The sequence below is a fragment of the Dasypus novemcinctus genome, chromosome 18 (genome assembly GCF_030445035.2).
Source record: "Dasypus novemcinctus isolate mDasNov1 chromosome 18, mDasNov1.1.hap2, whole genome shotgun sequence".
NCBI lineage: Eukaryota > Metazoa > Chordata > Mammalia > Cingulata > Dasypodidae > Dasypus > Dasypus novemcinctus.
This window is the reverse complement of record NC_080690.1, coordinates 60647417-60674342: the sequence shown is the minus strand read 5'-3', so window position 1 is coordinate 60674342 and position 26926 is coordinate 60647417. Positions and strand designations below refer to the sequence as shown.

General features: G+C 57.7%; 2 protein-coding genes across 7 annotated transcripts; one reads left to right on the top strand and one right to left on the bottom strand.

Annotated features, from left to right (window-relative positions):
• The first annotated feature begins 403 nt into the window (after window positions 1-403).
• HIPK4 (homeodomain interacting protein kinase 4) lies at window positions 404-7706 on the top strand. The gene is given in 5 exon segments (XM_004474042.4): window positions 404-884; window positions 4923-5279; window positions 6238-7101; window positions 7440-7547; window positions 7549-7706. Coding segments are annotated over 5 exon segments (1866 nt in total). The 5' UTR covers window positions 404-419; the 3' UTR covers window positions 7621-7706.
• Window positions 7707-8513: 807 nt separating this feature from the next.
• Window positions 8514-26895, bottom strand: PLD3 (phospholipase D family member 3). Of its 6 annotated transcripts, XM_058280253.2 has the most exons (13): window positions 26631-26709; window positions 25346-25436; window positions 16882-16973; window positions 16708-16782; window positions 16440-16582; window positions 15805-15988; window positions 14507-14627; window positions 14301-14428; window positions 12947-13147; window positions 10387-10526; window positions 9644-9809; window positions 9088-9187; window positions 8514-8992 (listed from the first exon to the last, which is right to left on the bottom strand). In XM_058280253.2, exons 3-13 carry the CDS (start codon window positions 16906-16908, stop codon window positions 8805-8807), a joined length of 1473 nt encoding a protein of 490 aa, XP_058136236.1. In that variant the 5' UTR covers window positions 16909-16973; window positions 25346-25436; window positions 26631-26709; the 3' UTR covers window positions 8514-8804. The 6 variants fall into 6 exon arrangements, with proteins under 6 accessions (XP_058136236.1, XP_058136237.1, XP_058136235.1 ...); XM_058280254.2 differs by lacking the exon at window positions 25346-25436 and having other exon boundaries at window positions 26675-26895; XM_058280252.2 differs by lacking the exon at window positions 25346-25436 and having other exon boundaries at window positions 26631-26721.
• Window positions 26896-26926: the final 31 nt, after the last annotated feature.

The window sequence follows — 26926 nt, the reverse complement described above, 5'->3', positions numbered from 1 at the left end:
AGCCTGCGATCAGGCCCCCTCTCGGTGGGCCCTTCGTCCAGTATCTCTAAGGTTCCGCCACTGGGCGGGGGAGGGGAGGGGACCCAGCCTGGCACCCCACCCCCCATTCCAGCCAGGGTCTCCGACAACAGAACCAGAGCCACTCAGCAACGCTGGAACCCATTTGGGGGGGCCTGGGGCCCTGCGTCCCAAGCCAGGTGGGCCTCGGGGGAGGGGTGCAGCCCCTGGCAGACTCACGGTGTGGCCGAGGGGGCGGGGGTGCGCCAGGGAGGCGGGGGCAGACCTCGCAGGCAGAGGCACGAGTGTGGTTCTTTCCCCCGCTGGTGGGGCCACGGGGCGGGCGGCTGCGCAGGAGGCCTCGGGGACAGGGCCCGTGGGGCGGGGGCGGCGGCAGGGCAGGGGCCGGCTGCGGGGGCGCCATGGCCACCATCCAGTCGGAGACCGACTGCTACGACATCATCGAGGTCCTGGGCAAGGGCACCTTCGGGGAGGTGGCCAAGGGCTGGCGGCGGAGCACCGGCGAGATGGTGGCCATCAAGATCCTCAAGAACGACGCCTACCGCAACCGCATCATCAAGAACGAGCTGAAGCTGCTGCGCTGCATGCGGGGCCTGGACCCCGAGGAGGCCCACGTCATCCGCTTCCTCGAGTTCTTCCATGACGCCCTCAAGTTCTACCTCGTCTTCGAGCTGCTGGAGCAAAACCTTTTCGAGTTCCAGAAGGAGAACAACTTTGCGCCCCTCCCTGCCCGCCACATCCGGACGGTCACCCTGCAGGTGCTCCGGGCGCTGGCCCGGCTCAAGGAGCTGGCCATCATCCACGCCGACCTCAAGCCCGAGAACATCATGCTGGTGGACCAGACCCGCTGCCCCTTCAGGGTCAAGGTGAGCGGGGAGCCCCGGGGTGGCCGCGGCCCTGCGCCTTTTCTTCTCCCAGCTTCGCCCGGCTCTGGAGTCATCTGAGGTCTCCCTGGCCCCTGCCCCACTCTGTCCGTGCTGCCTCTGCCGCTGGCCCCCCAGTCCCTCCTGTCTCCCCACCCCAGACCTGAGGTTCTTGTTCCACTCTGGCCCAGTCCTGTCCCCGTGGGGCAGACAGAGAATCTCTAAGAGAACAGAGTAAAATAAGGTTACGTGGCTGAGAGGGAGCAAAGACAAAGCTGGGAGGGAGGAGGATGTGAGGTGTTGGTGGAGCGATGGTGTTGATGGAGGGAGGGAGGCCTCACGAGAAGGTGACGATGTTTGAGGGAAGCCCTGAAGGAGGGAGGGAGCCTGACAGAATCCAGGGGAAGTGTCCAGGGAGAAGGAACAGCCAGTGCAAAGGCTCTGAGGCAGATGAGGACTGCGCAGGAGGCCGGGGGCATGAGGAAAGGAGGTCGGGGAGGTGTCGGCGCTGGATTGGGCCGGGCCTGGTGGGCGGTGGGGGGATTTGATTTTCCTTGGCCGGAGGTGGAGTCCCAGGAGGGTGCTGAGCAGAGGGAGGGGATCGGTTTTGGGTGTTCTGAGGCTCCCTCTGCTGTGTGTGGGGAACGGACGGTGGGGACAGCGGCAGGGAGGCCAGCGAGGAGGCGACCGCGCCAGGCCCGGCGGGAGGCGGGGGCAGATGGGACGGGACTGGGTGTAGGGGGAACGGGAGACGTGGGTGGATTCTGGAGACAGTAGGAGCTGCTGACAGGGTTTGTCTGCACATGAGAGGGAGAGAGGAGCCGAGGGGAACCTAGAGCCTGTTGGCGGGAAGGCTGGAAGGACGGCGGTGCTGTGACTCGCCTTGGCCAGCTTTCTCCAGCCACCGACATTTGCTGAGCACCCGCGCCGCCCCAACCTGGCCTGCCCACCCCCACCGCCTGCTCCTCCCCAGTCTCAGCCCTGACGTCTGGCTGATGATAGGTCTGAACTGGGAGCGTCACGCGGGCAGGGCCGTCTTAGTCACTCGAGCTCAGTGCGAGGCATACGTGCTAAAGGCGTGTTTGTCAGAGACGCAGAGAGATGCAGAGACAGGCAAGGGCAGATCATTCTGCCCCAAGATGTGGAACGGCAGAAACTCAGGGAAGGAGAGCGCCGCCCAGCTCAGCAGGAGACAGGACAGTCCACGGCACGTGGCCGAGGCGCCTCTACGTGCTTGTGGAACAAACCCACGGACCCCACAAATGTTCACCTGGAGTCCCGCAGGCTCTCTGGGAGTCAGGCCCTGGCAGTCTGGGTTCAGAGTCCAGATTAAAAACCATTTCATGATACTGCCTTCTGCAAATGACGTTCAGGGACGGCTGAATGAAAACTAGAAAAACTGAGAGAAGGAAACCTGAGGCAGGCCCAAGGTAGTCACGGCGGTTCAGCTGGAGGACGGCAGCTCGCTCCCCGCCAGAGGCTTGGCACAGACCGAGGCCACAGTCCCTCCGTGTTAGCTCGGCAGGTGCTCACCAAGCACTTGTCACATGCCAAGGGAACAGAGCTTGATGATGAAGACAGAGGAGGACCGTGACTTCAGGGAGGTGCCCTACTAGTAGGAGGACACAGAGACGGAAATGGAGAGTGACAGCGAGAGATGAGTTGGACAAGTGACCAAGAGGCAGCTACAGAGGGAGAACGAGAGAGATACAAACAAGTGACAGAGAGAGAAGGACAGGGACAGAAAGCCCCTTCACACATGCATTCGTTCAGCCACCCAGTCACTCTCCACTGAGCCGCCACTGAGCGCTAAGTACTGTCCTAGGCATGCAGCGGTGAACAAACCAGACCAAACACCTGCTCAGCCTCCCGGTTGGGAGAGAAGCCCCGAACCCGATCAAGTAAGATACGTTTATGTGAAATGGTGTTCCAAGCTATGGAGAAAAGTAGAGGGGTAGGAAGGGGCATAGGAAGCATGGGGGTGCAGTTTTTGACAGGACGGTCAGGGAAGGCCTCGCCCAGAAGGTGATGTTTGAGTAAAGACCCGAAGGGAGGGAGGGAGCTATGTGGGCATTAGAAGGAGTGTTCCAGCAGCCGGTGCAAAGGCCCTGAGGCAGGAACGTGTCTGGCCTGTTCCGGCAGTCGCCAGGAGGCCCGTGGGGCTGGAGCAGGGTGAGCCAGGCAGACAATGGGAGGAGGTGAGGGCTGAGCGGGTTGAGGCGCAGACTGTTGAGGCCTTGCAGGCAGGCATCGGTGAGGACTTTGGCTTTTATCACAGGATGCGGAACAAGCTAGAGGACGGTTCTGACAAGGGAGGGAGGTGCTCACAGGCTCCCCCTGGCTGCGTGTGGAGGACAAACCGCAGGGCCGGGAGGAGGAGCAGGGACGGTGAGGAGCCCCCTCCATTAGAGGAGGCAGGAGGTAACGGTGGACAGGACCAGGGTGCGGCCGTGGGGTGAGGAGATTGTGGGTGTCCTGAGAAGCTGGAGCCAGCGAGGTTTGCTGACCTTTTTTTTTTTTAAAGATTTATTTTTTGTTTATTTTCTCCCCTCCCCCCCAGTTGTCTGCTCTCTGTGTCCATTCGCTGTGTTGTTCTTCTGTGTCCACTTGTATCCTTGTCAGTGGCACCTGGAATCTGTGTCTTTTTTTTTTTTTTTAAGTTTTATTTTTATTTATTTCTCTCCCCTACCCTCTGGCCCCTGCCCCAGTTGTCTGTTCTCTGTCCATTCGCTGTGTGATCTTCTGTGTCTGCTTGTATCCTTGTCAGCAGCATGGGAATCTGTGTTTCTTTTTGTTGTTGTTGTTGTTGTTGCATCATCTTGCTGCATCAGCTCTCTGTGTATGGTGCCATTCCTGGGCAGGCTGTGCTTTCTTTCGCACTAGGTGGCTCTCCCTAGGGGGCACACTCCTTGCACATGGGGCTCCCCCTGTGTGGCAGGGCACTCCTTGCGCGCATCAGCACTGTGCATGGGCCATCTCCACACGGGACAAGGAGGCCCTGGGTTTGAACAGTGGACCTTCCATGTGGTAGGTGGATGCTTTACCCATTTGAGCCAAGTCTGCTTCCCTGTGTCTCTTTTTGTTGTGTCATCTTGCTGTGTCAGCTCTCCGTGTGTGGCACCATTCTTGGGCAGGCTGTGCTTTCTTTTTTTATTTTTTTTTATTTTTTTAAATATTTATTTATTTATTTAATTCCCTCCCTCCCCCGGTTGTCTGTTCTCTGTGTCTATTTGCTTCGTCTTGTTTCTTTGTCCGCTTCTGTTGTCATCAGCAGCATGGGAAGTGTGGGCGGCACCATTCCTGGGCAGGCTGCACTTTGTTTTCGCGCTGGGCGGCTCTCCTTACGGGTGCACTCCTTGCGCGTGGGGCTCTCCTGCGCGTGGGGCTCCCCTACGCGGGGGACACCCCTGCATGGCAGGGCACTCCTTGCGCGCATCAGCACTGCGCATGGGCCAGCTCCACACCGGTCAAGGAGGCCCGGGGTTTGAACCGCGGACCTCCCATGTAGTAGACGGACGCCCTAATCACTGGGCCAAGTCCGTTTCCCAGGCTGCACTTTCTTTCGCGCTGGGCGGCTCTCCTTACGGGTGCACTCCTTGCGCGTGGGGCTCCCCTACACTGGAGACACCCCTGTGTAGCACGGCACTCCTTGCGCACATGCACGGCACATGGGCCAGCTCCACACGGGTCAGGAGGCGCTGGGTTCAAACCCTGGACCTCCTATATGGTAGGTGAACACTCTCTCAGTTGAACCAAATCCACTTCCCAGAGGTTTGCTGACAAACAGGGCTGGGGTGAGAGAAAGAGAGGATCCTAACCCTCAGGCTATGTCTGGAGGGAAATAGAGCCAGAGCTAGACGCAGAAACCAGAGGCACAGGCTGGAAGAGGTAGAGGCATCAAGACAAGACAAAGATCCCACAGACACAGCGCCAGCCAGCTCCAAGTGGCAGACGCAGGCTGCCCCTGGCCAGGGGAGCTGGGGGAGGCCCAGCAGGGCTGCCCCAGCCGCTCACCCCCGCCCACCTGCCCGTCAACCCCAGGTGATCGACTTCGGCTCGGCCAGCATTTTCAGCGAGGTGCGCTACGTGAAGGAGCCGTACATCCAGTCGCGCTTCTACCGGGCGCCCGAGATTCTGCTGGGGCTGCCCTTCTGCGAGAAGGTGGACGTGTGGTCCCTGGGCTGTGTCATGGCCGAGCTGCACCTCGGCTGGCCCCTCTACCCGGGCAACAACGAGTACGACCAGGTGCGCTACATCTGCGAGACCCAGGGCCTGCCCAAGCCCCACCTGCTGCACGCCGCCCGCAAGGCCCACCACTTCTTCAAGCGCAACCCCCACCCCGACGCCACCAACCCCTGGCAGCTCAAGTCCTCGGCCGACTACCTGGCCGAGACCAAGGTAGGGGGCAGGCGGAGTGAGGGCGGTCAGCGTGGGGGCTGCTGCATCAAGAAAAATCTAGGTTGGACTTCAGGGAGGACTGGAAGCTTGGGCATCAACCGTGGGTATCATCAGGGCAAGAGAGATCTGGGCGAGACCAAAGGTGGGGTCAGAAACTTAAGAGTCAGCCTTGGGGGCTGCTGCACAAGACAGATTTGGGTGAGACTGCAGGGAGGGCTAGAAGTTTGGAGCTCAGATGTAGGGTCAACTCTAGCCAGAGGGGCCTGGGTTATGCCACACGGGTGACAGAAAGAATAGGGCAGCTCCCCTGCCAGTTTCAAGTCTAGGTCCAGCAAACTCATGCAGCAAGAGGGATCTAGGTTAGACAACAGAGGAAATATGAGAGGAAATATGAGGAAATATGAGGAAATATGGGTTGGGTGTGAGAGTTCCAACACAAAGAGGGATCTGAGTGAGACCCCAGGTGGGACTGGAAGTTTAGGACAGCTCTTCTCATAGCTCCATGGCTGAGGGTTATCAAACTAGTGTAATAAAAGTGTTGGGGTTCAACCCAGAGGGCACTGTAGCAGCAAGAGGGATCTGGGTTTAGGGCACCCATCTGCTGGCTGCTGCTAGGAGCTAGACCCGTGGCTCTGGGAGGACTGGAGGTCTGCGGTGAGGTGTGGAACTTGGGTCGGTGAGATTTTGGGGTTAGACCTTGCTGCAGCAGGAGAGCTCTGGATTAGTCTGGTATTGGGGGTCAGGCTCGGCCCTCCCAGCAGGAGGAGAGCTCCAAGCCAGCTTGTGGGCAGAACTGGAAGTCAGAGTTCAGGTGTGTGGACTTTATAGCTGCAAGATAGCTCTGGGCTAGACCTTGGGGAGGACCAAAAGTCAGAAGTCAAGTTAGGCGCCACATGTGGTGTGCTTGAGGCCGGAAGGCTGGAGGTGGTGTCAACACCCTGACCCTTATGCCCCCAAGGTGCGCCCTCTGGAGCGCCGCAAGTACATGCTCAAGTCGCTGGATCAGATCGAGACCGTGAACGGCGGCGGGGTGGCGGGCCGGCTGACCTTCCCGGACCGCGAGGCGCTGGCCGAGCACGCGGACCTCAAGAGCATGGTGGAGCTCATCAAGCGCATGCTGACGTGGGAGTCCCACGAACGCATCAGCCCCAGCGCGGCGCTGCGCCACCCGTTCGTGTCCATGCAGCAGCTGCGCAGCGCCCACGAGTCCACGCGCTACTACCAGCTCTCGCTGCGCGGCTGCCGCCTCTCGCTGCAGGTAGAGGGCAAGCCGCCCGTGCCCGTGGTGGCCACCGCAGACGACGGGCCCCCCTACTACCATCTGGCCGAGGAGGAGGAGGCGGCGGCGGGCATGGGCAGCGTGGCGGGCAGCGGGCCCTTCTTCCGCGAGGAGAAGGCCCCCGGCATGCAGAGGGCCATTGACCAGCTGGACGACCTGAGCCTGCAGGAGGTGGGCCGGGGGCTGTGGGGCGAGGCCCGAGCCGACGTGGTCCCTGACGTGGTCCCCGACGTGCTGGCGCCGCTCAAGGCGGCCGCCGCTGGCCACCACCTGCCCGACTCGGGCCCCGAGCCCATCCTGGCCTTCTACGGCAGCCGCCTCGCAGGCCGCCACAAGCCCCGCAAGCCCCCTGCGGGCTCCAAGTCCGACTCCAACTTCAGCAACCTCATCCGGCTGAGCCAGGCCACGCCCGAGGACGACGGGCCCTGCCGGGGCAGCGGCTGGGAGGAAGGAGAGCGCCGTGGGGCCTCCGCCGAGCCGCCCGCCATCCCGCAGCGGGACGGGGACGGGCCGGACCTCAAGGATGTGGCCATGGATGCCGAGGTATGCCAGGCGGGCAGGCGAGTGGCGGGTGGTTCCGGGCCAGGGTCTCCCCCTGGGCTCCGGGATGGAGCAGTTAGCCAGGCCGGGCCTGCCAGCACTCAGGATACGGGCTCAGCACATGCTCATTTACCTACAGGAAGGTGTGACAAAGGCTCAGCACACGCTAACCCACCCTCGGGACACATTAAGGTCTCAGCACACACCAGCAGGCACCCCAGATGTGATGCGGGTTCAGAACGCATCAAATCACTCTCAGGACGTGATGAGGGTTCAGTTGGCACAGGGGGCGTGACAGAGGGCAGGCTTCTGGACTGACAGCAGTCTTTTCTCTCCCATAGGGGCCAGGCCCTGAGCTCTTCAACCCCAGCAGCTGTCCTGGCGAATGGCTGAGTGACCCAGACTGGAGCCTGGAGGGCGTCAGGGGGCCACGGGGGCAGGGGCTCCCACCCCCGCCACGCCCACCCACACGGTCCAGCCCGGGCCACCACTTTCCTGCAGCACGTTGGCGGGCACCACTGATGGTGACCCCACCCCTGCCCGTCACTGGGGGCTGCGCTTGCTGGGCTGGCGTCCCCTCCTGACCTGAACTGCTCCTCAGAGCCTTTCCCCAGACCCCACAGATTATTCTTTACAGAAAGATAGTTCTCCAGATAATCCCCGTTCTCCCTGCCCACAGCGCATGCCTGCACACAAACCCAAGCACAGGAGGCCCTTGGGGTCTGGCCATGGCCACCTCAGCCAGAGGGATGGCAGGAAGGGAGCTGCTGCACCCCACTGGCCCCGAGCACGCCCTGGGCCCTGCTGCCTCTGCCTGTTTCAATAAAGAACTGTTCAGCAGTCCTGCCTCCTGCCTGCCCTCCCTGCCCGAGGCCTGGGCTGGCCCTCCAGGCAGGAGCCCACGTCCTGCTCTCGGAGGCCACTGGCTCTGGCTGGAGACTGGGCTGCTGCTGCACTGGGCGGGCAAGGCTGTGCTTGGCCCACACTAGCCCGACCTCTAAATAGGCTCAGTGCTTGGCACGTGAGGACCCACCCTTGGAAGCTTCTGAGTGTCTGGCACATGCTGATCCAAGCTTACCAAATGTTAGGAGCTCATTGCCTAAGCCCTAAGCCATGCTCAGGGTGCGTGGAGGGTAAAATTCACTTGGCAGGTGAAAAATCCACGTGTGGGGTATGCTCCAGTGCTCAGCACATGCTCAACCACTGCTCACCTGGCTGGGAACATGCTAAGGGAGCTGCACACACTAACCAGTGCCAGCTACCTCATGAGGACACAGTCCATGCCAGCCCACATGGGGCCCATGCCAGTCCTGCGGCTCGCACATGGAGGGGCCGCCACACCAATATGTCCCACCAGAGGCCCACGCCAGCTTCCCCGCCCCCCACCTCACCAGCACCCGGGCAGGCACAGGCTATACAGACAAGTTATTTACTTAATATTATAACCATGGGCCCTCCTGGGAAAGGGGGGTGGGCCAGGGGGCTGGGCCCAGCATGCACCCCCACTGCTTCGGGGGCTGATCCCTCCCCTAGCTCTGCTGGGTCCGGGGGCCACAGCGTCAGGCCAGTGGGGGCGGAGGTAGAGGCAGGAGAGCAGGGGAGAGCCTGTGGAGCCACAAGGAGGGCAGACAGAAGCGGGGGCACGAGGACAGGGGCCTGAGTGCGCGGGGGCCACGCAGGCCGCGGCCTGCCCGCCGGACCAGGCCTCAGAGCAGGCGGCAGGCGTTGCCCACGCTGTCGGCCGCGGCGTCGAGCTCGTGGCTGTAAGGGGAGTCCCAGTCTCGCAGGAACACGGCCTCCAGCTGGCTCCGCAGGCCGCCCCGCCCGTTCTGTGTCACCAGCAGCGAGGTGCCCGCCGTCTCCGTGAAGTAGTTGCCGGACCAGTTGGAGGTGCCTGTGAGGGAGGGGGCAGGGTCAGGCCGCGGGGGCGGCCGGGCCCCGGGCTCCTCCCCGGCCTCCCCTTTGCGCCGCGGTCCTCAGGCCACTCACCGATGTAGGCGGCACGTTCAGTGACCATGTACTTGTTGTGGTTGACGCGGGCATACGGGATTCGGGCCTGGGCCTCGTCCGCAGGGACCACAAAGAGTTTCTGAGCAGGCAGGGGGCGTGAGACGGGGGGGAGGGGGGGTGGTGAGTAAGAGGAGCCCCCGGGGCTGGAGGGGGCGGCGAGGTCTGCCTCGGCCATTTCCCGTGGCATCCTCCGGGCCAGGACAGGCCTCGCAGAGAGGGTCAGTGAACAGCCCTGGGAAGGCAGGCCCGAGGGGCCTCATTTGACGCTCTGATCTCCGAATGGCTCCTCCGCCTCCCTCAGGTCTCACCTCAGACTGGCCCTTCTCCAGGGAGTCTTCCTTGGCTCCTCAGGCCGGGGCGGGGGCCTGCTAAGGGCCTCCCCGACCCGGGCCCCTGAGCCCACTCCCCGTCCCCGCACAGCTCCCTCCGGCTCCTCTTTGTCAGGTGACTCGTGAGCTCCGTTAGGGCCGAGGGCCGTGTCCCCAGTACTGCCGTGCGCCGGGGCTGAGGCGGAGGGTCTGGCGCGGGTGCTTACCACCTGGATGTCCGCGTGGGTGTGGTTGTCACGCAGGGCAGCCAGGGAGAGGAGGAAGGGGCGCATGGACGGCTCCGAGTGGCCCCAGCAGCTGACCAGCAGGCGCACCCTGACGCCCCGATCGTAGGCCGCCCTGCGCAGCCCGTCGTCGATGGCGGGCCAGAACCTGGGGTGGGGGCGGGAGGTGGAGGGCAGTTTCGTTCCAGGCCTCTCGTCCTCAGCCTCGGTCCTCAGTCTCAGCGAGAGGCACCCCAACCCCCAAACCATCCACTGCTGGCTCCAGGCCCTGCCACCTTAACCCCCGTATTCTGTATCCCATTTCTGCATCCCACTCCGGCTCCCCAATCCACAATCCTTCCTGACACCTTGTCTGCTGCCCCTAGAGTGTCTTCTTTGGGTGCCCCAAGCCACACCATCCTTCTTCCCATCCCAGATCACAAACCCTATGCTCTCAGCCCCCATCCCTGTTCCCCAAGCCCCCACCCTGTTTCCAGCCCACCCTCCTCGTTTTCTTTCTCCCTAAATCCTACCTCCCCCACAGCCTGCCTCAAACCTCCAATCCCATCCCAGCTCCCTAAACCCCAATACTCTGCCGTCCCCAACCCCTTCTGTCTCCCAGTAGCTCCACCCCCCAGACCTCATCTGTCACCTGCCTGACTCCCCTGCCTCTCCCATGGCTCCCACCCAATCTGTCCCTTGCCTTGGTCCCCCATCCCGCCCCCCATGCTGAGCTTCAGCCGTACCTGCGTGGGTGGGAGAACTCCATGGTGGGCAGGTAGTTCATGACCGCGATGTAGATGAAACTCCGGGCGCTGTCCACCACGTTGAGCAGAGCCTTCAGGTCTGGGGTGCGGCCGCTCGGACACAGTGGCGGGGGTGCACTCTGGGGGGGGCGAGGCGACAGTCAAGACGCGTGCCCCACCAGAAGGGCCTGTCCCAGTGGACCCCACGTGCAGCCAGCTCGCCTCAAGTCCTGAAGTGGGATGGGTGGGAGCTCACCGACTCCTCAGGCTCCGTGAATGGGAGGGAGAATTACCATGTCCATTCTGCAGATGAAGAAACCGGCTGAGAGGGTCAGCGACTTGCCTACGGTCACCCAGCTCATCAGTGGAACCCAGGCTGTCTGGTTCCAGAAGCTGTGCTCTACCCCAGCAGTTCTCAGCCCAGGGTCCCTTGTGCAGCAGCAGCAGCATCACGTGGGAACTTGTCAGAAACCCAAGTTCACTGCATACCACATACTGAATCAGAATCCTGGGCTGGGGCCCGGAATCTGCGTTTTAAAAAGCCTTCTGGGGGAGCAGGTATAGCCTAGTGGTTGAGTGTCTGCCTCGCATGTATGAGATCCTGGGCTCGATCCCCGGTACCTCTTAAAAACAAAACAAAACAAAACAAAACAAAAGCAAGACATATAGAGAGAGCCGATGTGGCTCAGTGGTTGAGTGCTGGCCTGCCGGCTTCCACGTATGAGGTCCTGGGTTCAATTCCCAGCTCTGGGTACCTCAAAAAAAAAAAAAAAAGCCCTCCAGGGGATTCCAATGCACACTCAAGTTTGAGTACCCTTCTCTCATCGCTACTTTGCTGACTCGCTCAGAGCCTGCCCTCACCGATGTGCTCAGTGCTGCACCCCCTTATCGGCAACCCCGATCCTCATGACAGCCTGTGAGAAGACAAGCATCCCGGTCAGCCCACCTCTTAGATGAGGAAACCGAAGCTCCAAAAGGGGAAGTTATTATGGAGGAAACTTTAAGCCCCTGTGGGTCTCGAGACCATCATGATAAAGCCCCCACTGAATCCCGCTGCCCTGCAGCCACGCCCGTGCAGTGTCTTCCACAGTGGCTCTGGCCAATGGCACAGCAGCAAAGCTGATGCGAGCAGAGGCTCAAGACACACAGGTGTACTGGGACCTGCCTTCTCAGAACACTGCCACGGCGCGAAGAGGCCCTGCTGGGGACGTGTGGCTCTGCCCATGGCCACACCAACACCAGATGTGGGATGAGGCCCCCTTGAACCACCCGATCCCAGCTGAACTGCAGACCACTAGAACTGCACGCGTGAAGATGGGCCCACCTGAACCCAGCCCAAATCGGGGGCTTACAGAAATGTGAACAAGTCAAGTCGGTTTTGTTTTAAGCCATTAAGTTTTGGGGCAATTTGTGACAAAGAGACAAATAACTGATAATTTCCCATTCCTCACTCTTTAGGGAACTCCATCCAATAATGCTTCTGGCCTTTCTTCCCTCGGCCTCCTCCCTCATGCTTTGCCCTGGGGAGGGAGTGTGAATTTGGGGGACATGGGAGAGGTCAGGAAGACACCGGGTCAGCAAGGGCAATTTTACTGCTGCCCCAACCTGTGCCACTTCTTAGCCAGGGGATTCTGGGTAAGTCGCTGCAGCCCTCTGTACCTCAGTTTCCTCGTGTATAAATGTGCAGAACCACAGTGCTAACCTCTTAGGGTGGTGATGAAGGTTAAATGAGTAAATCGTTCAGCACTGTGCATGCAGTGTTCTTGATCTGTGCCGGGTGGTGTTACAGTTACTGCTGCTTGGTGCTGCTGCTCTTATTATCATTACGGCAAAGATAGCAAGAGCGGAGAGACTGCCCCAGCCATGGTGAGTGTTTTCAAGTGATTGGGAATTTATGGTTTGATCATCACCATTGTAGTTCTGAAGTTGTGTGGGGAAGAGATGTGCCAGGGCTGGAACTCAAATTCTTCTGCCTGGGCTTTTAATTATTCTAGCTACCCTGCACGCAGGGGGAGGTCTGGCACTCTGGGAGGCCGAGAGGGACCCCGTTCACCCACCCAACCAGTGAAAACACCAGCAGCTGAAAACGTGCTCAGCGTCTCCACAGGCAGTGGCCAATGCCATCTGACAGAACTTTCTGCCACGACAGCGATGTTCTAGATCTGTATGGTCCAACCTGGGGCTGTTGGGCACTTGAAATGTGGCCAGGGGGACTGAGGAACTGAATTTCTACTTGTATTTCATTTTAATTAAACTGAAGAGCTGCATGACTCTTTCGAACAGCACAGAGCCAGACCCAGAGCTCGATGTGCGTGAACTCAGCTGTTACCTCGACCGTCTGCCCGAAGAGGCGGTGAATATTAGGATACCCATGTTCTAGAAGAAACCCAGCCCTAGGCAGGCTAAGACTTTGCCCAGGCCCCTGATGAGGATAACGAGCAGGGGTGAGGGCTAATGGTCAGGACACCCCCTCCCCACCAATCACTGGGCAGAGCTAGAGGGAGCCCGTGAGCGTGGGCTGTGGCCAGGTGTGGCAGGTCCCCATCCCCCCCAGACTCACTGCCAGGTAGGCCAGAGCAGGGGTGCCATTGAGGCAGATCTCCATGGGTGTTTCTTGATTGTAGCGGGTGTCGTAGGGCCGGGGCCAAGTGGACGGGATGGAGCTGCCCGCCTGGCCCAGGAACCAGTAGGCCTCGAAGATCTTGGTAAGGTCGCGAGCTAGGCAGCTGCAGTTGTACATGACCACGCCCAGCTCCTTGACCTGCGGAGGAAGGTGCTGAGTCCCGGGCCGCGGCCGGGGCCCATGAGACAGGGACATCACCAGCCTCCTCTGTCCTGCGGTCTCCCCCTCTCCTTGGTCTCCTCACCTCTGCCCCACCTCCCTCCTCTCTGCCCCTCAGTCTCATCCCTCTGCCCGGCGGTCTTACCCCTTCTGCCCTTGTCCCCTCCGCCCCTTGGTCTCTCTCCCTCTGCTCATGAGTCTCCCCCCTTCTGCCCATTGGTCTCCCCCTCTCCACTCCCAGACTTCCCCTCTTTCTGATAAGAAAAGTTCCAAGATGGGCATGAAAATCATTGAGTTTTCCAACCCTTGAGGCTTCCTGAACCTCTGCATGGGCTGCTCTGCCTGCTGCCCTCTCCCAGCTAGCTCCTACTCGTACTCAGGTCTCAGCTGATTCCTCCTCCAGGAAGCCTCCCCTGACTGCCTGGGGGTCTGGCATTCCTGGGGCTCTCACAGTCCCCTGGGATTCCTCAGTCCCCTGGTGACAGGCCCATCTACCTGCTGGATGGGGAAGACAGCCACCTGGGATTTTTCAGCCACAGCTGTGGGCCGAGGTGGAGAGATGAGGGGCTTGGGAATAGTTGTGGGGCAAATGAATTAATGTCCTCTCACTTCTACACCATAGCCTAGCTGTTCCCTCTTCCCTGATTCCTGCTGATGCTTCAGCTATCAGATAAGTTATCACCTCCTTGGGGAAACAGCCCCCCTCCATACCAGCCCCCACCCCTCTGCCTATGCACCCCTTACCCCCTCCTGACCACTCAGCGATATCACTGGTGATAGGTCTGTCTCCCCACTGGACTAGGAATTCCAAGAGATCCACCTGTTACCACCATGTTCCCAGCATCACCCAGGACAGGGTGGGGCTCAGAGCCTTCCGCACCTGGACTGAGTCACAAGGTGAAATCAGTGGGCAGGGCCTGGAGACGGGCTGGCCGCTGCCTTCAGCAGCCGGGGGAAGCCCGGCCCTCGGCGAGCAGGGGTTGGGCAGGAGAGGGAGGTTTGGGAGGCTTGGCAGGAGGCAGACAGGAGGCCAGGGCAGGTCTCGGGGACTGAGGAGGGGTGCGGGGGTGGTCGGGTGCTCGGTGGGGCTGGGAGCAGCCTGGAAGTGGGGGTGAGCAGGGTGCAGGCACACCTGAGTTAGGGAGCGCCAGTCCATGTTGGCACTGCCGAGGTAGAAGTGGGTCTGGTCCACCACCCAGAATTTGGTGTGCAGCACACCGTGGGTCAGCTTCTGCATGTCCACCATGCGGACCTGGACACCTGCAAGGGACAGGGGCATGCTCAGGGGCCGGCGTGGGCAGGCCCAGGCCAGGCACCCCCAGCTGTCCCCCAGCTCACCACTCTGCTGCAGGGCCTGCAGGTCCACCTGTGGCTGGAGCCCGTTGGGCTTGCTCACGGCAATGCGTACCTTCACGCCGCGGGGTGCCAGGGTCTGTAGCTGCCTGAGGACCTCTTCGCCCTGGGGGAGAGGGTGGAAGAGCTTGCGAGGGGCTGGGCCAGTGCCCTCTGCACCCTCACCAGGTGCCCCTGCAGGGTGTTCTGAGGTTGGGCTCCGAGATTTGATTAAAATGAGCAGGCTTTATGATGCACCAGCATGCCCAGGGACGGCTTTAAGGGTTAAGATATGGAAACCCATTTTTATCTGTTTCAAACATGGGCTGCTTTGAGCCCCACTGCCAGCCTCAGGGCTTCCCCACCACTCCTGCCCCTCCCTGAGACCTTCCCAAGATCCAGCATCCAAAGCAGCAATGCATGGCCCTGAGGGGGTCTCCAGGGGCCTTACTGGAGGTGGGGGTGAGGCGCAGGCGGGAAGGCACCAGTAAAACTATCAGCCAATGCTTCTCTGGCACTTTCTGTGCTAAGTCCCATTCTAAAGCCCTTCATGTCTGAACTCACTGAACTCTCACATGACCCTACGAGGCAGATCACTGGTTCAGTGTGAGCCAGGACGGAGTGGGAGCTCAATTGTTTTCAACCTTTGCTCAGTGCCTTTGCTTGTACTTTTACTAAATTTTAAGCCCAATCTTACAAAAAAAGGCAGCAGGGAGAGGAAAGAGAAGGGGGAAAAAAATCATCATGCTTTTCAATGGAAAGTTATTCACCCAGGCTATTCCTTTTCAAATCTTGAGGCTTTGTAGACTTTTTAAGTTTGTATGCAGACCATAATGAGGATATGATAATAGCATGTACTTATAGAGGGCTGACTGTACTTAGCACTGTGTTAAAATTTGCAGAGATTAACCCATTTCAGCCTTCCAAGAGGCAGATGCTATTTACCGGTCCCATTTTACAGATAAGGAAACGAAGCCCAAGAGCTGAAGTGACCTGCCCAAGGTCACAAGGCTGGGAAGTGGTGGCCTGGCTGGAGACAGGACTGTCACTCACTCTCCTGCTTCCTTGTGGAAGGGGGTCCAGGCCGCATCTGCCAGCCATTTAATCCCTTGTAACCGAATCCACATCCTGATATTCAGAGGCCTCCAGATGACCGCAACAAGCACCCCCGATTCAGAGGGCAGTGTGGAGACAGCTGTTTCCAAACACCTCTTGTGCAAGCAGCTGCGGGAGATGTGCCCACCTGTCTCCTGGGCTGCGGGGGAACCCCTCCAGCCCTCCACCACCCCACTGCCTGCCGGTACCTGCTGGGCGGAGGGCTCCTGGGTGTGAGTGTCATTGTTGGTGAGGGTCCAGTAGAAGGAGGCAATGTCCAGGCTGCTGTGGGCCCCGGCGAGCAGGCCCAGCCAGGCCTGGCTGGTGGACGGGTTGCCCGCAGAGGCATTGGGGAAGTCCATGCCCTCGGGAATGCTCTCCACCAGCACCGCTCTGCAGGAGGGAAAGGAGGCAGAGTCGGCTGCAGGGGGCCGGGGATGACCGGCTTGGACATCCCCGTCTGCTCTGGATGTGGATGGACAACCGGGTGCCTCTGTGTACCTGGACTTGGGATGCTCTGTGAAAGACGTGTGTGCTGTGCAGATGTCTATCCAGGGATGTGGCAGGAAGTGTGTGTATCTGCCTATGTGTCTGTCTACAGACGTGGATGGAAGAAGCTGCTGTTGCTGCCATGGGAACGGTTGGAGGTGGGAGGGACGGAAGGAGGACCCTGTGAGCAAGCACTGTGAGCCTGCGACCTCCTCCCTCCGTCACCATCTCCGTCACCGCCACCGTCACTGGGTGCGGCTGAGCACAGGCCCTGCTCAGCTGCGTCTGGTCTGAGCATCCCTGGCTCAGCAGCGCCCCCCCCCACCCCGGCCACCACTGGGGGGAGCCCACTCACTCGCAGGGGTCGTAGCAGGGTGCCGGGCGCTGATTGGGCCCAAAGAGATGCAAGTCGCCGTATTCCCATAGAAACAACTGAGTCATCAGGGCTCCGAAGCCCACGACGGCCAGGATGAGGACCAGCAGGACCCACCGGGCTTTCTGTGGGGAGGAGGAGGTGGTCAGCTAGCCGGGGGTGGGGGGCTGCCGGACCTGTGCCTGAGACAGGGAGAGGGGGGCCGCCAGACCTGTGCCCGAGACAGGGAGGAGGTGCCGCTAGCTCCTACCTTCTCTGCAGCTTTCCATGCCTCGATCTCATTCATGGGCAGCTCATTGGCGGGCTCCTCAGCAGGCACCTTCAGCTAGGGGAGGGCGTAGGGGGTGACAGGGTGACTCGGGGAGGTTCTCTACCCTCCACTGGACCCAGCGCCTCCCCACTGTGCCCACCCGCATCCACCTACCTCCTGGTACATCAGTTTAGGCTTCATCTTGCTGGGCAGCTGGGGGATCCGCGGAGCAGAGGCGGGAAGGTGGGTGTGTCAGGGTCTCCAAACTGCAGGGAACAAAAGCTGGCTCTGTGTGGGGTGTCCTGGGCTTTGAGGGGACATCACAGAAGGGAGATCAGTCTCGGGAGTCACGGAATCCACCCAGCCTCCTCGCCCGTGATCACGGGGGCCCTTGGCACCGTGCCGGCCACCCCAAAAGGAGGAAGCCGGCCGTTGGTCAGCAGGGCTTTCGAAACCTCAAAAGGGCCAAAGCCTGCGCTCTCTTCCCAACAGTGCACTCTGCGCTGCTCACCCTGACCCCCATTAGCTGGCCCACGCTGGCCCCCCATTGGCATCATCCCCGAGCCTCCCTCTGCATCTAATCCAGACACTCCTAAAAAGCCAGCCTCGAAAGGGGTCAGTGGAGCCCCCAAATCTTTGTGCCCGGCTTTTCCCACCCATGAGACTGCCCAGGGAACGTTTTCCAAGTGGTCCCTCCACCTTCATCCCCAAGTACCCATCAGACAGCTCAAGTCGGGAACTCGGGACTATCGGAGGCTCCCAGCCACCCGCAGCCCACTGCCCATCCCCCTCCACCCCGAGGGGCTTCGGCCTTACTCGGCAGGCGGCAGCTGCTACCTCCGCGGGGCCCCAGGTTCTGCCCCAACAGGCTGAGCCGGGGAGGGAGGAGGGAAGGGGCGGAGCTGGGCGGAGCCCCGCCCACTGCAGCGGGGAGTCTGCGCAGTGCGCGCGCCTGCCCGGGCTCTCCGCAGGGAGAGGGGGGGCCGGACCCCCCAGATCTCATCTCACCAGCCTGAGCAGGGTAGGGGGAGTACATGGCTGGGGGATGGGCTTTGCCACACCCCACCCCAGAGCTCCCCTGTGGCACAGGGAGGCCGCAGGTAAAGGAAAAAACTTTCCCTCCCCCATGTCTTTCCCTGTCTACAAACCATGTGCATTTTTGTACCACGGCCATGCATTACCTAGTTAAAAATAAATATATAAGTAAAATAAAAATGAGTAACTTAAAAAATGTATGAAATAAAATGGAAAGATCAAGGACGAATAAAATGAGTTAGAGATGTAGCAATAAGAGCAAAAGAAGACAGCCCACGCCATGGGAGGGGAGCAGGGAGGAGAAGGTGGTGATTTTCTGCTGGAGCCTGTTTGACTACAGTGGTTTTTTTGGTTTGTTTTTAAGCCATGTGATTTTTTTTAAAAGGATGTGCCAGGGATTGAACCAGGGACCTCATACGTGGGATGCAGGCACCCAAACCACTGAGCTACAACTGCTCCCCCTGCCTTGTGATATTTCAATAGTATTTAAATTTTTCTCTTGTGATGCGGGCTTCTGGCTGGAGGGAATAAGCAGGGGTTCTCACCTCCCATCCCATACCCCTCAAGCAAGATTTAAGTCCACAGCAGGAGAAATAAACTGGGGACCTCCTCCCCCCACGTCCCTCAATGATTCAGGGGCAGACCTGCCGCCCTCTCCGCCCCCCACCAGCAGGTAGTGCCCTTTACTGAAGAAGCAACAGCTTTACAAGAGGTTGTCTTCAAGGGAGTGGGGTTTGGGGGTGGGTCAAGTTTGCTTTTCATTGTAAGGCTATTTTCTTTCTTTTAAAAAATTGTGAAATATAAGCGATTTACAGAAAAACAGAAAAAAATCTCTGTGCAGGTAAAGAAATAATTATAAAGCAAATACATTCCCATGTCCCAGGTTTTCTCACTTAAAAAAAAATCATGGGCATATATAACTGCAATTAAAAAAAAAATAAAAAAAAAAAAAAACAGGAAGAAAATTCCAAAAGGGAGGTTGGTTCTCCCCTCTCCCCCAAGATGCAGTCCGTACCTAAAGGGATAATTTGGAAACTGCTGTCCAACGTCCAAGCCCTGATGGACAAGGACCCAGCACAGCTAGAGCTTCTCTCATTGCAAGAGGACAATTGGGGACAGCGAAAGTGGGTCCAGTGAGAAACACCAAGACACATTATTATTCAAACTCCAGAGGTCCAGAAGCAGAAGATGAAAGTGTTGGAGGTGGCAGTCAACAGGTTGTGGGGCTGGGGACAGAAGGCGTGGGGCAGGAAGCCTTCAGCTGTTTTTTGCTTTTGATGACCTGGATGAGAAACACTTTATTTAAGAAAACAGAGTAGGAACACCAGGAGATGGGAAAATACAGAAGTCAAGATGAATAGAAACAAAACTGAGGGAGAAGAGGGGTGTGGAAATGTGAGGGATGGGACCTTGCGTGTGAGGCTGGACAAAAGTGGGGTGCTGCACCAAGAAACCCACAAACAGGAAGAACGTGGACGGGCTTCATCCCAATTAGTGCCCTTTTGACTTTCAAACTGTAGTGATCACAGGTCTACAATGATAAGGCTTGATTTTAACTTTTGTAATGTTTTTATCAAAGCAAGGCATCTATAGTATTCAGACTAGATTAGATTAGTGAGGCAGTTAATTCTGTAAATTCTGGGGAGCCAGATACCTGTGTTTAAACCCATGCCCCAGAACTTATGTGGCTGTTTGCCTTTGGACAAGTGACAATGGCTTTGTGCCTCGGTTTCCCCATCTGTAAACGGGCACTATAGCAACAGCACCAACTTCATAAGGGGGTTTATTAACTCTACACGTATTTACTGGGTACCTACTATGTGCTGGGTGCTGATTTAGGCACTGGGGATACAGCTGTGAACAAAACAGGTGTGAGAGGAGACAAATTAAACAGTAAGTAAATTATACGTTAGAAGTGCTATGGACTTTCAGGGAAGAGGGACATGGTGCTTGGGAAGGTTTGCAATTCTAAGGAAGGTCAGGGAAAGCCTCGGTGAGAAAGGAACAACTGAGGAAAAACTTCAAAGAGGGGCAGGCGAGAGCCCCGTGGACTTCTGGGGGAAGAGTGTTCCAAAAAGAGGGAACAGCCAGGGCTACGGCCCGGAGGCAGGAGTGGGAAAGTGCAGAGAGGCCAGGATGGCTGGAGGGGAGTGAATTGAACGGGTGGCGGGGGTGGGGGTGGATAACGATGAGGTAGAGAGGGGATCTGGTCAGATGATGAGGGGCTGTCTGGACCATGGTGAGTAAGGAGCCACGAGAGTGTTCAGAGCTGGAGTGACTTGGTTTGCTTTGCGTGTTGTTGTGGGTCGAACGTCCTAATCTCTGGAAGCGTGAATGTTGCCTTATTTGGTAAAAGGGTCTTTGCATATGTAATGATACATTTTGAGAGGAGATCATTCTGGAATCCCCGGGTGGTTCCTAAGTCCAATGACAAGTGTCCTCATCGTAAGAGAGGAAGCCACAGAGAAGGCCACGTGACCACAGAGGCAGAGATTGGAGTGGCACAGCCGCAAGCGGGACGCCAGGAGCCCCCAGAAGAGGCCAGCAAGGACTCTTCTCTGGAGACTTTGGAGGGAGGCAGCCTGATTTCAGACTTCCGGGCTCCAGAACTCTGGGGGCATAATTTTCTCTTGTTTTATGCCGAGTTTGTGGTGATGTGTTAGGGCGGCCCCCAGAAACTACGACAGGTATTCCCAGGGTCTGTCTGACTGGGTGGGAGCAGGGAGAGCAGGGAGGAGGATGGCGGGACGGTCCGCGTGGTGGAGAGCAGTCAGGGGCGAGGAGCGGGTTCTGGATACAGAGCCAATGGATTTCTGGGTGGATGGGATGCAGGGGCAGGGGCCAGAGACACACTGAGGAGGACCCCAAAGGTTTTGACCTGAGCAATTCCAAGGATGGAAGTGAGGGAGAGGCTAGCCTGGGGAGAAGATCAGGAGTTTGGTTTTAAACATATCAAGTTTGAGGTGTCTAAAATCTTTTGCGGTGACTCCTCCAGACGAAACGCATATCTAAAGGGCATAGAACAGTCACTGGCAGGCGGGAGGCTCTCAATGTGAGCAGTTGTGTCAAGGCTCTTCACAACAAGAAATGGCATCCCCTGTCCCGCCCCTGGAGGTGGGATGGCTGCTTTTTATTGTAGTCCTTGGCATTCTATTTAATATTTCAAAATGCGCATTTTTTTTTTTTTTTTTTTTTGAGATACTGGAACTGGGGATTGAACCTGGGACCTCATATGCAGGAAGGCAGTACTCAACCACTGAGCCACACTGGCTCCCCTGAGTTGGTTTTTCCTTTGTTTTCTTGTTGTCTTTGTTTTTTCAGAAGGCACTGGGAACCAAACCCGGGACCTCCCATGTGGGAGGCAGGCACTCAACCAGTTGATCACATCCATTCCCCACATGGGATTTTTAAGGAAATTAAAACAGAATGACACTCAGGGTCCTAACCGGGTGTCCCCTCCCCCAGACTGCAGCCTTCAGGAAAGGGCTGTGGCCTTGGCTGGAGGAGGAATCCGAGGATCTCCACCCCCAGATTCCTGGTGAGGGCTGGGGGGAGGGGAACAGGGCGGGGTGGAAATGAAGATGGGCAGTGAAGGTGGGCACGGGCAGCCCCTCTCCTTCCCTGTGCAATGCCCAGGCTAGTCCTCAGGCTCTGCTTCCTCGCTGGTGTGGAGACCCCTCCCCTGTCCTCTCGGCTTGTGTGGCTGCCTGCAGAAAAGGAGGAAGCAAAACCCACCGGGCTTCTGAGACCCGTGCTGGCTCTCAGCCCTCTGCACACTCCATCCTGGGAGGGGGGAGGGTGCGATCGGATACCCCCCCACCAGCAGTGCTTTAGCATTGAGGGCCCAGGGCTTTATTTATTTGGGTCCTGCAGGGATCGCCTCATACCCATCTGGGGGGTGGGCAGTGGGCAGGGACCTTCGAATGGCTGGAGGTATGGGTGTCGGGGTCCCCCAGCCCGGGGTTTGGATCCCAGCTGCCTCTGGGGGGCACTGGGGGATGAAGCTGCTCTCTCTGAGCCTTGATTCCATTTTCTGCAAACCTGAGATTAATAGTACCAGCCTCTCTTTGGCTGGGAAGATTCGGTGAGATTGTCCATGGCAGGCAGGGCGCCCAGAGCCCAGCACACAGTAAAGGCAGGTACATGCTGGCTGCTGAGGTGTGGGTCCCCTAGAACCTGTCCACACTTAGACCACAGAATCTAAACTTGTACGAGTTCCTTGAAAAGCCAAGGGTGTGGCCGGTCCACCCCTCTACCTCCAGTGCCCAGCACACTGGAAGTGTGCAATTAACATTTATGGAAAGCAAAAGAAATGGAAAGCAGGAGAATGGAAGACTTTGAGAAAAGACTCTCAGATGTCTCTCTAGACCTCGTGACACTTGGTTTCTACACAGAGAGAACCAGCTTGGTTCCAAGCACAGAGCAGAGAGGCTGGGGTGCAGACAACAGCGTCTCAGCCTGAGAAGAAGGGCTGTGACGGGGGAAGTGGGTTCGAGGTTGACTCAGGCCATTAGAGAGTGAAAGGAGAGTGTGGGGCCCTCTAGCTGCTGAGGTGCACGTGAAGCAGGAGCTTGTGGCAGGACACACCACCGGACCCACAGGCCAATCTAAGGACCTGCTGAACGGCTCAAGAGACACCTGTTCTGTGTTTAAAGGAGCCAATTTTCACTTGATTGTGTAGGCCCCTGTGGGCCAGTCCATCAACTGTCCAGTGGCCAAATGGGCAGACAACAAGGCAGAACGCTGGTTTTGCAAACTTTTGTTCGTTTGTTAAACAGCAGAACCTTTTTTATAATCAGACCCCTTAAGAAAGGTGCTTTTCAAGGGGGAAAGGTGCCCGGTCTGGAAAATAATTAAATAGGTCAGAAAAAGCATCATGAATATTGAATATTTCTGAATTGGAACTCAGAAATCTTAAGCTGTCCACCCCCGCTCAAAACTCCTCTGTGGCTCCCCAATGTCCTCAGGACAAAAGGAAAACATCTGACCACGTCCTTTAGGGCCCTACATGGACAGGTCCCTGTGGACCTTCACCCACCACGGCCGGTTCCCTCTCTGACCCCAAAGCAAACTCTACCTCCAGCTCCCACCTCTCTCCTGACCTCCAGCTCTGGAGGCCCCGTGGCCTTCTGGTCACCTCTCCTGATGTTCCCTCGGCCCCTCACACCAACCAGGTCCCAAACTGTCACCTGCTCCCCTCCCCCCACCCCCAGGTCTCCATTCCACGGATAGCCGTCCTGCCCATCTCCCAGGTGGGCCTGACTCTCCCTGAGCCCTTGGCCTCATCCTGCGCTGCCTCCCCCCACCCTGGGGCTGTCCACTTGCCCCCTGAAGGTCTCCCCCACTTGCTTCCTCCTCTCTCCCCCACTGACCCACCCCGGCCTTTTCCTCCATCCTCATCCCAGCCATCCCCCTGGGCTCCCAGCCTCCACTTTCAACTTCTCCACTACCCCCTCCATCTGACTTTGACCCGTCCTTATCCGTCTCAAACTCCTCTGTGGCTCCCCAGTGTCCTCAGGACAAAGTCTCAGCTCCTCACTGTGGCTCCCAGGACAACGAGTGATCTTCCCTAGTAACCTCCTGGCCGACTCTCTCACTGTCCTTCACACTTTAGCCATATTCAGTACCTTCTGGTTCTTTGAAGTGAAACCACACTTTCACCACCAAGCCCTCTCACAGCAGCTCCTCTGCCTAGCACACTTTTTCCTTCTCTTCATATTACTCATTCCTATCCTCTAGGGCTCAGCTTGTGCCTGCCATCCTGTGGGCTTCCCCCCCACCTGGCCCCAACCCCACTGGGCTGTCACAGTCTGTGACAGAGTCTGTCACAGCCCTTGGAATAGGAGTCCCCTGAGGGTAGGACTGGGACCCAGGGAAGGTACACAGATGGTTGCTTCATGGCCAGTTCACTAATTTATTCATTCAACTAATATTTATTCAGTGAATACTTAATGCCAAGTCCTGTGCTAGAAACTGGGAATAGAGCACAAAACAGAGAAAAAAAAATCCCTGGTAAAGATGACATTGTTGTGAAGGAGCAAAATAATAAGTGAGCAAAATCAACAGTACATGCCTTGGGGGAAAATCAAGCAGGTAAGGGGGACAGGAGTATCGCAACTGAAAATGCTGACGTCCCGTTCAAAAATAATAACACAACACATTTGGGCCAAAAGAGTGTGATTCTGTTTTTCAGAGGATGAGTCAGGGCTCAGGGAGATCCCCTGCCCAGATCTCACAGCATCGGTTGTTGGCTGGGAACTGGAACCAGAGCTCGGTTCGGTCCCAGGACACTCCACAGCTGGACCAATTCAGGAACAACTAGAGGTAGAATCTTCCTTCCACACCTCCCTGGGCCCGAGCCTGGGATGTGGGGAGAGGTTGGGAGGGCTAGTAATGTTTATTGAACCAGGCACTGCTGAAAGCACTTTATATGGACTAACTCCTGCAATTCTCCCAACAGCCCTTTATTTCAGCCTCCCTTTACAGGGAAGGAAACTAAACACCCAGAAAGGTTAAGTCACGAGCACAGAGGGACAGAGCCCAGACTCGACGGCGGCAGGACCTGAGCCTCAGGGCCCCCACTGGATACACATGGCCGCCTCTCCCAGCACTTACCACCTGGAGAGCTGCAGCTGCCCTCCCGCCCACCTTCTCAACAACTCCAGCAGCGTCCCCTCCCCGCCCAAGCCTTTGCTAGTAGTATTTGAAGCTTTCTCCGAATATAAAGGATATGGGAGTGGAGCCTTGAGAGTGCTCGGGTCCCCCTTCTGACCAGGCTGCCTCTTTCCACCCATCTTGGGTAGCAGTTCCGGAGCTGCTGCTGCTTGGGGTGATGGCTTCACGTCACATCAGATCATGTCCCTCCTCTGCTCCAAATCCTCCTGTGGCTCCGGTCTCACTCAGAGTAAAAGCTGAAGTCTTCTCCATGGCCCACCAGGCTCCACATGATTTGGCCCCATCGCCTCTCAGATCTCACTTGCCATCCCGTCGCTCAGCCCTCTTCCAGGCTCACTGACATCCTCCCTATCCTTAAATACACCATGCACACTCCTACCACAGGGCCTTTGCATCTGCTGTTCTCTCTGCCCAGAGAGGTCTTCCTCCAGAAAGCCAAGCCACTCTCTCCCCTCAAAGTCTTTGCTCAAATGTCACCGCTCAGAAAAGCCTTCCATGACCACACTATTTAAAACCACAGCCTCCTCCCTACCTTCTCCATCCCCTTCTGACATATCCTATAATCTACTTACCTGTTTGCTCATTACCTCTTACCGCTGCTAGAATATGAACTCCACAAGGCCAGGGATTTTTGCCTGTTTTGTTCACTGCCGTGTCCCTAATGCCTAGAGCACTCTTGGGCACACAGTACATGCTTAAGAAATGTTTATTGAATGAATAATGTATGTTTTCATTCCCATTTAGCAGATGTGATAACTGAGGCACAGGGATGTTAAGGCACCTGGCTGAGGTCATGCAGCTATGGAATTGCTAAGCACTAGAACTAAGAAAGCTCTGGAACTAAGATAGGAACTAGCCCTGAACTTATATGACTAAGCACTGTACTACACTGCCTCACTAAGACCAGCTGTGCAAATAAGGCACTTACCTTTCCCACTGGAGATTCAGGGTTGTTGAGGATTGTTGACTGCAGCATGAGGGGCCCTGCCTCTCTCTCTCTGTACCCCCAATTCTAGAAGCTAAGGCCTGGGTCTAAGTTACCTACGCTCGCTGTCATTCCCCCCCAAGCCTGCCTCAGTTCCCACAGCACTAGCTAGCAGCCCTTATTTTTGGGGTGGGGTGGAGGATCACTCAATCCAGGGAAATAAAGAAGTAGGAACCAAGTATTCATACTAGCAAGATTCCCAGTGGCTGATATGCTACCCCCTCAGGTGTGGCGACATGGCAGAGGTGGGGGCAACGTGGAGGTCACAGCATGGGGTAGCGTGGCTGTCGCTGCAGGAAGTACTGGGGTAGAGGGAGAGTGATGACCGCGCGGGAATGACAAGGGGAGCTGGGGGGACGGGGGTGGCAAGGCTGTTTTGGAGGTTATGAAGGTGATTGGGTGGGGATGAGGGTGCCATGGTTTTATATATATATGTGTAAGCCACAAACGCCACAGCAAGCTGCCGAGCTGACCCTATCACTTGAACATATTCTCAGAATCCTCACAATCGTTCCCGATGGAGGTGGCAGTGTCCTTGTATGTGTCTTACAGACCAGGAAGCTGATACTGGGAAGGTGTGATAAGGTGTCAAGGTGACATAGCTACTTTGGTGGTGGAACAGGAATTCCGGAGCAGCCCACTTAATGGGTTCTAGTACCCCCTATGGTGGCAAGTGAGACACGGGAAATGATGGAGACACAGAGCGAAGAAAAGCAACGCAAGGATGGGTCACTCCTTCAGGGGAAAACTGGTATCATAAGGCAAGGATGGTGACTATTAGAGGATCGCTGTGGCGTGGGAGCGAGGGAGACTTAAGAGGGGCAAAGAAGATATAAGAGGAGCGAGAGCGTGACTTAAGGAGATGGTGCCAAGAGGGGTGCGAAGGTGACATAGGGGTATGATAGCGATTTAAGAGTACTGAGGGTGACATAAAGGAGCAGTGGCAACAAGAGGGGATGCAGGCAACATAAAGGCGGCTATGGGCGGCTATGGCGAAGTGAAGGGGGTGACTGCGGCATACGGGGGCAATGGGGATTTAAAGGGAAGGAAAGCGAGTTAAGGGGGTTGATGGCGACTTAACGGAAGGCGACAGAAGGGAACGGTGACATGGGGGAGAAATGGCGACATAAAAGGATCGAAGACGACATTAGGGGAGGGATGCATTATAGGCGGGAGGACAAGACAAGGAGGTGGGCCTGAGGCGCTGCGCCCCCAGATCGCACAGTACCTGCACTCCACGTCTCCCACTCCCGGACCCAGCCCCGCACGCACCTTCTAGGCTCCAGCCCCGCCCGGCAGCCCCCACTCGCGCAGGCGCATTCGGCCTGGACTGCGGGCCGACAGGGGCCAGGTGTGAAGCTTTCTCATTGGACACGTTTCTCGCTAGCGGCGGCGGGGAGGGCTAGACCCCTCGGAGACGGTGGACGGCCACGTGATGGCGGTCACCGCACTCTCGTTGGTGGCGGCTCGGCGGGCTAGAGCGGCCGCGGGTTGGTTAGCCCGATTTCCGGCAGCGTGGGCGGA

What these genes read in the sequence shown, in the direction of transcription:
- PLD3 (XM_058280254.2), bottom strand. Translation starts at nt 16,908, where the DNA reads ATGAAGCCTAAACTGATGTACCAGGAG. An exon ending in CCCTGCTACGACCCCTGCGA is followed by an intron (nt 15,989 to 16,439) that starts GTGAGTGGGCTC and finishes TCCCTCCTGCAG; the next exon opens with AGCGGTGCTGGTGGAGAGCA. An exon ending in CCCACGCGGACATCCAGGTG is followed by an intron (nt 9,188 to 9,643) that starts GTAAGCACCCGC and finishes CTGCCTGCTCAG; the next exon opens with AAACTCTTTGTGGTCCCTGC.